We start from the raw sequence: 8,130 nt of genomic DNA, 5'->3' as shown, positions 1-8,130 counted from the left end.
CCCCCCCCGGCTCTTGGGGTTCAGCAGGTCCCGCACACGCTCGCAGTAGATCTCCAGGTAGCTCACCTGGGGGGGGGCACAACACGGCCGGGGTTGGGGGTGAGAACCCCCGAAAGGTTGAGGGGAGGAACCCCCAGACTGGGGGTGAGCTGGAAGGTGAACCCCCAGACCGCTGGGGCAGGGGGACAGCCGAGCCCCCAAAACGTCAGGGTAGGGGGCAGATGAACCTCCAAACTGCTGGGGGGTGTGTGGGGGGAGTCTGCAAGGCAGGGGGGTTCAGGATGAACCTCCAAATTACCCAGGGGGCATCTGCAAGCCAGGGAGCCCCCCCCGCCAACCCCCAAAGCCCCCTCACCTCCACGGAGAAGGAGAGCTCAGGGGACCCCTCCTGAACCCCCAAAGCCCCCTCACCTCCACGGAGAAGGAGAGCTCGGGGGACCCCTCCCGTGCGACGCGGGTGAACAGATCCTCGCAGAGCTGTGGGTAAACGGTGCTGAGCCGGGGGGCACGGAGGGGTCCAGCACCCCCCAAAACCCCCCCGGGAACCCCCCGGATCCCCAGACCTGCGGGATGATGCCGCGCTGCCCGGGCTCCTGCCGCCCCATCATGGTGTAGGACTTGCCGGCGCCGGTCTGGCCGTAGGCCAGGATGCAAACGTTGTAGCCCTCGAAGGCGTGCGCCAGCATCTCCTCCCCGATGTCTTGGTACACCCGGCGCTGGGAGGCGAAGTTGGGGTCCTCCTCCTGCGGGAAGGAGGGGGGTGAGTTAGGGACGCCCCAAAACCCCCCCCCCGAGCCCCGTCACGCCCCTCCCGGCACTCACCGAGGTGTGGGACCAGTAGGAGTAGTCGAAGGTGAAATGTTTGGTGCCGTCTTTGGGGAGCTTGGGGTTGGTGATGCCTGGGGTCGGCAGGTGGAAGCAGGTTGGGGGGGACCGCCCCGACATCACCGTCACCCCCCCGTGTCCCCCTCGCCCCCCCCACGCCGCCGTCCCCCCCCCCCCAGAGCCCTCCCAGTTGCTATTTTTAGCCCGGCGGCAGCTGGTCCTCCGGGCCGGGGGCCAGCACGGGACAAGGACGGGGACCGGAGGGGGGTCCCCCCTGCCCCGGGGGGGGTGTCCCCCCCTCCCACCGGGGACCCCCTCCCACGCGACCCCCCCCACTCACACGTGGTGTTTCCTCGCATCTGGATGACGCACTTGGCCTGGCGGCTGCTCTCGCGGGCGCTGAAGGGCCGGACTCTGACGGCCACCTTCACCGAGGCGCCCGCCATGCCCCTCACGGCCTCACCCTGTCGCGACACGGGGACGTCACGCTGCCCCCCCAGAGCCCCCCCCCACGAGGTGTGGGGGACCCCCACCCACACCCACCCACCCACCGGTGACGTCCCGGCCGGACCCACGGGGGAGGAAGGGGGGGGGCCGGATCCGTGTCCCTCCCTCACTCCTGGCCAAGGAGAGCCCTAAAAATAACCCGGGGCGGTGCCAGGGGAGGGTGGTGGGGTGGGGGGGGAAAAGAGCCCCCCCAAACTCCTCCCCAGCCCCCCCGAAGGACAGGCAGCACCTCGGGAGGGTCAAAGGTCAGGGGTGGGGGCAAAGGTTGGGGCTGTGGGGAGGGAGGGAGGAAGAGGGGGATGAGGAGCCCCCCTGCCATCCCCCCCTGTCCCCAGGTGACCCCAGGTCAGGGTAAACAGCACGTGACAGCCCCCGCACGTCAGCGAGACACCCAAAAATGGGGGGCTCCCACCCCCCTCAGGCTGAAGCCTCCCCCATGGAGGTCAAAGGCTGTGACCCCACGACCCCGTGGGACCCCAGTGCCGGGATCAGCCCCCTATAGGTCCCCTAAACTGCCCCTACGCCCCTGAGATCCCGTCAAGCCTCCCTATAGCCCTCCTAAAAGTGCCCCTGCACCCCTGAGAGCCCCCCAAGCCCCCCTATAGCTCACCCAAACCTGCTCCTCAGGCCCCTGAGCAAACAGAAGTTCCCTGCTTGTCCCTGTAAAACAACAGCCCCTACACACCTATGACACCCCCTAAACCTGTCCCCCCGGGAGAACTGCAAACCACCCTAGAATCCCCTTAAATTTACCCCTGTGCCCTCGTGAGCCCCTTAGACCCACTTCCTACACCCGTGAGACCCCCCCCAGAACCCCCCTCTACCTGCTCCTATGCCCCTGGGACCCCCAGAACCCCCTTATGGCCCCCCTAAACCTGCCCTTACGCCCCTGGGACCCCCCAGAACCCCCTTATAGCCCCCCTAAACCTGCCCTTACACTCTTGGGACCCCCCAGAACTGCCCTATACACCCCCTAAACCTCTCCTTACGCCCCTGGGACCCTCCAGACCCCCTCTCCCAGAGAGCTGAGCGACCCTAAAGCTGCCCCCAGGCCCTGTCGGCCGCCGGCCCACCTGCCCAGCAGCGCCTCATGCCCCCGGGCCGGGCCCCCCGGTGCCGTCTCGGTCCCGCCCGGTCCCGCCCGGGGCTCGGCGGCGGCTCCGGCGCTGCGGCCGCGCCCGGGCCCGGGGGGGCGGGGCCTGGCGTGAGGGGCGGGGCGAGGGGCCACGCCCCCACTTAAAGGGGCAACGAAGGTAAAGGCTCTTAAAGGGGCAGCGTGGGGCAGGTGGGGCCACGGCCGGAGCGGATTTTCCCGCCTTTGGCCGTTCGGGATTTGTCGCGGTTTTTTCTCACGTTTTTCCCAACTTTTCCTCTCAAGATTTTCACATTTTCCCGCCACGTTTTCCCAAGTTTTTCGCTTCACAAGTTTCCCACCTTTTCCTCTCGCGCTTATCCCAGCTTTTCCCCTTACGTTTTCCCGCCTTTTCTCCTTCACTTTTGCCATTTCCCCTTCACGCTTTTTACTCTCCTTCTCTCAATTTTGTCTCACGTTTTCCCCCCTTTTCGCCTCATTTTCTCCCGCGCGCTTTTTTCTTCATTCCTTCTTTTCTTCTCCCCTTTCCCCTCGGAATATTCTCGATGTTTTCGAGCAGAAGCGTATTTTTGACGGAATTCCGAACACTCCGCCAGACGCGCGCGCAACTCAATCAATAACCTCAAAAAAACCCACGCGCGGCCCCGCCCTCGCCGCGCGGCCCCGCCCCCGTGCGCGCTGACGTCACGCGCCGGCGGCGCTGGCGGCGCTGGCCCCCGGCGGGCGGGAAGATGGCGGCGGGCGGCGGGGGCGGGGGCGAGGGCGGCGGCGGCCGCGGCCCTGAGGCGGCAGGTGGGGCCGGGGGGGCCGGGGCGGGGCCGGGGGTGTGTGGGGCGGGGAGGGGGGGAGGCTGTGGGGCGGGGATGGAGGGGCGCCGGGAGGTGGGGCTGAGGGGGAGATGTGGGGTGTCTGGGGGGGGGGCGTGTGGGTCTGCCGGGGGGCTGGGGTTGGGGGGGGATAGGGCGGGGATGTGGGGTGTCACGGGGCAGGGATGGGGGGTGATATAGAACAGGGATGTGGGGTGTCATGGGGTGGGGATGGGGGGTGCTGTAGGACAGGGGTGTGGGGTGGGATGGGATGAGATGGGGTGGGATGGGATGGGAGGTGATGGGAGGGGATGGGGTGGGATGGGAGGGGATGGGGTGGGATGAGATGTGAGGGGTTGTGGGGTGCTATAGGACAAGGGGGATGGGATGGGATGGGATGGGATGTGGGGGGCTGTGGGGTGCTGTAGGACAGGGGTGTGGGATGCGATGAGATGGGATAGGATGGGATGGGATAGGATGGAATGGGATGGGATAGAATGGGATGGGGGGGTTGTGGGGTGCTGTAGGACAGGGGTATGGGATGGGATGCTTGGGGGGGCTGTGGGGGGCTGTGGGGTACTGTAGGACGGGAGTGTGGGATGGGGCGAGATCGGATAGAATGGGATGGGATGGGATGGGATGGAATAGGATGGGATGGGGGGGGGTTGTGGGGTGCTGTAGGACAGGGGTATGGGATGGAATGCTGGGGGGCTGAGGGGTGCCCCGGGGTGTGGGGCAGGGGTGCTGAGGATGGTGACGGTGTCCTGGTCCCATTTCCCCCCCATGTCCCCTCACCCCATCACCCGTTTCTGGGGGGTGACCCCTGTCCCTGCAGGTCCCAGCCCTGTCTGTGCCCCCCGAGGGGAGCCCTGAGGGCCCCGCACGCCCCCCGAGATGAGCAGCAAGGACCCCCCCGAGGTCTCTGGTAAGGGGAAGGGGACGCACGGGGGGACACAGGGGACGGGGACATGCACAGGGGGGGACATTCACCGCTCCCCCCGGCAGAGAGGAGCCACCTGAAGGTTTTCCTGCCCCGGAAGCTGGTGGAGTGTTTGCCCAAATGCCCCGTCCTGCCCAAGGAGCAGCTGCGCTGGAACACCAACGAGGTGGGAGGGGAACGGGGGGACACGGAGGGGACACAGCAGGACACGGGGGGATGTGGGGACACGGACGACACACAGAAGGGGATGTGGGGACATTGGGAGGGGGCGTGGAAGGGATGTAGGTGACATACATGAGATGTGGGGACACAGGAGGGGATGTGGGGGCACAGGAAGGGGACACTGAGGGCACAGAGGGAATGGGTTGGCTGGGGACAGGGGGCACATCAGGACAGCGGGGTTAGGGATGATGAAAACTGTGACACCAGGGGTGGGACGACAGAGTGACACAGTGGGGGGGACAGGAGGTGACGTGTGACACAAACGGGACACGTCTCCCCTTCCTCCCGCCAGGAAATCGCCTCGTACCTCATCACCTTCGAGAAACACGACGAGTGGCTCTCGTGCTCCCCCAAAACCAGGTGGGGGGGCCGTGGGGTGCCCCGGGCAGTGTCCTTGGGGGGCTGGGGGGTGCCGTGGAGGGGCTGTGGGTGCCCTGGGGGGTCCCTGACCGCTGTCCAGGCCGCAGAATGGGTCGGTGATCCTGTACAACCGCAAGAAGGTGAAGTACCGCAAGGACGGGTATTGCTGGAAGAAGCGCAAGGATGGGAAGACGACACGTGAGGACCACATGAAGCTGAAGGTGCAGGGGGTGGAGGTAGGAGGAGGGGGGAGCCCCAAAACACGTCTCTCCCCCGAAAACACCCGGCACCCCGAAAAAACGTCCCCGTGCTCCCCTATAGAACAGACTCTGGTTTGGGTGTGGGGAGCAGGGAGGGAGCGGCTGGGGATGGGGGCTACACGAGGAGGGGCTTGAGGGTGTCAGGGCACCCAAAGGGGGGATCTGAGTACCCTCAAGGGAAGGTTTTGGGCTGCTGGGGACCCCCAGGGGGGTGGTTTAGGGTGTCCAGGACCCCCAGCTATGTGTTTAGGGATGTTGGGAAACCCCCCAGTTGGCGGTTTGGTGGCAATGGGGACCCCCGGGGGGGCAATTTGGAGGTGTCAGGCTCCCCCAGCTGGGCAGCCGAGGGTCTGACCCCCTTACTTGGTCATTTGGGGATGTCATTTGGATCCCAGGGGGGGATCCAAAGACTGGTTTGTGGGTCTCGTCAGGGCGGGAGGCTCCCCCAATTTGTGCTGTCCCCCCCAGTGCCTCTACGGCTGCTACGTCCACTCCTCCATCGTGCCCACCTTCCACCGCCGCTGCTACTGGCTGCTGCAGGTAAAGGGGGGGGGGCACGGGGAACCCCCCCACCGCCCCCAGGCTCCCCCAGCCCCCCCGAACCCGTCCGTGTCCCCCCCAGAACCCCGACATCGTCCTGGTTCACTACCTGAACGTGCCGGCCATGGAGGAGTGCGGCCGCCCCTGCGCCCCCCCCCTCTGCAGCCCCCCCATCTGCACCCCCCCGATCTGCGCCGCCACCGCCGACCCCCGGGAGTGGCTCAAGTGGTCCCAGGAGGAGCTGGTGGCCCAGCTGCGCCCCATGTGTGAGTGGGCTGGAGGGGGCACCCCCGAAACCTTCCCCGCGGGGTTTTACCCCCGGTCCTTGGGGTGAAACGGGGCTGTGGGAATGGGGCGGGGGGGAAAACTGGATCTTCCTGGGGGGGCCGGAGGAGGGACAGCCTAAAACGTTTTTTTTGGTGTATTTGTTGTCCATCTTTCGCTCAGCCCACAGAGTGAGGTGGGGCTGGGGACGACACCCCACAGCTCTTTTCTTGAGAGATTTTACTCCTGTTTTCCTGCAGGATGTAGTGGGGTAGCAGGGGAAACGTAGCTATTTGGGGAGGGGGCTGAATAGGGGGACACACCCCCCCATCCGCCTTCCTGAGGGGTTTTGCTCCCCTTCTCCCGCAGTCCACGGGGTGAAGTGGGGCTGCGGGAATGGGGGGGCCCCCCCCGGGCTGTCCCTGGAGCAGCTGGTGCAGCACGTCCTGGAGCGGCACCAGGCCCGGCCACCCCCCCGCACCCACGCCTGCCTCTGCGCCGGGGGGGCTGGGTGAGACCCCCAACTGCCCCCGGGCACCCCTCACCACCCCTGGGCACCCCCCACCACCCCTGGGCACCCCCTGCCACCCCTGGGCACCCCCTGCCACCCCTGGGCACCCCCCACCACCCCTGGGCACCTCTGACTGTCCCCGGGACACCACAATGCCCTCGGACCCCACTGGGACTCCCTGGGGTACCTCCAACCCTGTGGGACCCCCAACCCCCTGGGGATCCCCCCTGGGACTCCCAAACTCCCTGAGACTTCTCTGAACCACTCCTAGGGAAAACTCCTGAACCCTTCCTGGGATCCAGAACCATCCCTGAGACCCCCCCAAACCCACTGGGACCTGCTCTAACCCTCCTAGGGACCCCCTGAACCCCCTTGGGACCCTCCCAACACCTTGGGACCCCCCGAACCCTCCCTTGCACCTCCATGGGACTGCCCTGAACCCCTGGGGACACTCCCCACTTGAACCCCCCTCGGGACCCCCAAATCCCATTGGGACGCTCCCAAATTCCCCCTGAACTCCCCTTGGGACCCCCAAATTCCCCCTGGGGCCCTTCCAAACCCTCCCCGTCCCTCTCTAACGTCCCCCCTCCTTCCCCCCCCACAGGCCCCCCCGCCCACACGTGCCGCAGCACCAAGCACCGCAGCATCTCCCCAAGGGTAGCGGGGGGGGGCGGGGGGGGCGTGCCGGGGGACGCCCCCAAACCCGCCCCCTCCTCCCCCGACACCACCCAGCCCTCCCCGGGCCTGGGCGGGGGCGCGGCGGCCCCCGAGGGGCCCCGCGGTGGCCCCGCGTTCCCCCTGCCCCTGCTGGTGGTGAGCGGCCTGGGGGGGGGGCGCGGCGCCGGGGGGGCCCGAGCAGCCGCTGGGCCTGACCCCCAGCCAGCACCTGGTGACCCCCGAGGGCACCTGCCCCACGGCGCCGCCGCCCCCCGCCGCCTTCGACCCCGACTGCTTCCTCAACAGCCCCCGCCGCGGGCAGACCTACGGCTGCGAGGCCGAGGCCCCCCCCGGCGCGCCCCCCCCGCCCCCCGCCGTGCCCCCGAAACCGGGGGGGGGCCGGGAGGAGGAGGAGGAGGAGGGAAAACCGGGGGTGACCCTCCAGGACCCCCCTTGCGAGCTCAACGTGGCCCCCCCGCAGCACCCCTTCCCCCTGCCCTTCCCCGAGCTGCTGGGGGGGGACGCCGGGGTCCCCCCAAACCCGCGCGGGGACCCCCACGAGCCGCCCCCCACGCCCCACCCTCCTCCTTCCCCCCCGGCCCCCTCCACAGACCCCCCCGTGGCCATCACCGACTTCTCCCCGGAGTGGTCCTACCCCGAGGTGAGCGCTTCGAGGGGTATCACCCCCACAGTGTCCCTCCCCCCGTCGCGTCCCCGGCGACCCTCCGGTGACCCCCCCGTGTCCCCCCAGGGCGGGGTGAAGGTGCTGATCACGGGCCCGTGGGGGGACCCCGGCGCCTACTCCTGCCTCTTCGACCGCACCTCGGTCCCGGCCGCGCTGGTCCAGCCGGGCGTCCTGCGCTGCTACTGCCCCCGTGAGTGTCCCCGAGGGGGGGGGGGGACTGGCTGACACCCCCCTGGGGCTGACACACCCCCCTCCCGTGTCCCCCCGCAGCCCACGAGGCCGGCGTGGCCGCCCTGCGCGTGGCCTGTCCCCCCCGGCTGCTCACGGCCGCCGCCCCCTTCGAGTACCGGGCTCGGGGGGCCGTGAGGGGCCCCCCCGGGACACAGATGGACTGGCTGGCGCTGGATGGTGAGTGGGGACCCCCGAGAGGCACCCCCAGGATGGGGGGGGGGGGGGGCCC

The 8,130-nt window shown here is 68.4% G+C and overlaps 2 protein-coding genes across 2 annotated transcripts in view; one reads left to right on the top strand and one right to left on the bottom strand.

Annotated features, from left to right (window-relative positions):
• Window positions 1-3: 3 nt before the first annotated feature.
• On the bottom strand, window positions 4-2,851 carry LOC113977062 (kinesin-like protein KIF1C; the record flags this gene model as incomplete). Its single annotated transcript, XM_027702850.1, has 6 exons — window positions 2,804-2,851; window positions 1,166-1,289; window positions 823-899; window positions 564-743; window positions 412-477; window positions 4-66 (listed from the first exon to the last, which is right to left on the bottom strand). Coding segments are annotated over exons 1-6 (543 nt in total), but the record flags the coding sequence as incomplete, so codon positions are not given.
• A 327-nt stretch (window positions 2,852-3,178) lies between these two features.
• The window catches only part of CAMTA2 (calmodulin binding transcription activator 2), a 9,668-nt gene continuing 4,716 nt past the window's right edge, over window positions 3,179-8,130 (top strand). The window contains 12 exon segments of the mRNA XM_027702849.1: window positions 3,179-3,217; window positions 4,067-4,156; window positions 4,237-4,337; window positions 4,686-4,753; window positions 4,854-4,989; window positions 5,482-5,553; window positions 5,636-5,819; window positions 6,187-6,330; window positions 6,936-7,153; window positions 7,155-7,646; window positions 7,737-7,860; window positions 7,941-8,078. Of these exon segments, the coding sequence (XP_027558650.1) occupies window positions 4,126-4,156; window positions 4,237-4,337; window positions 4,686-4,753; window positions 4,854-4,989; window positions 5,482-5,553; window positions 5,636-5,819; window positions 6,187-6,330; window positions 6,936-7,153; window positions 7,155-7,646; window positions 7,737-7,860; window positions 7,941-8,078 (1,708 nt within the window). The 5' untranslated portion in view covers window positions 3,179-3,217; window positions 4,067-4,125.

This window comes from Neopelma chrysocephalum, unplaced genomic scaffold (assembly GCF_003984885.1).
Source record: "Neopelma chrysocephalum unplaced genomic scaffold, ASM398488v2 Primary Assembly neopelma1_199, whole genome shotgun sequence".
Classification (NCBI taxonomy): Eukaryota; Metazoa; Chordata; class Aves; order Passeriformes; family Pipridae; genus Neopelma; species Neopelma chrysocephalum.
The sequence above is the reverse complement of the archived record's forward strand: the minus strand, read 5'-3'. Positions and strand labels throughout refer to the sequence as shown.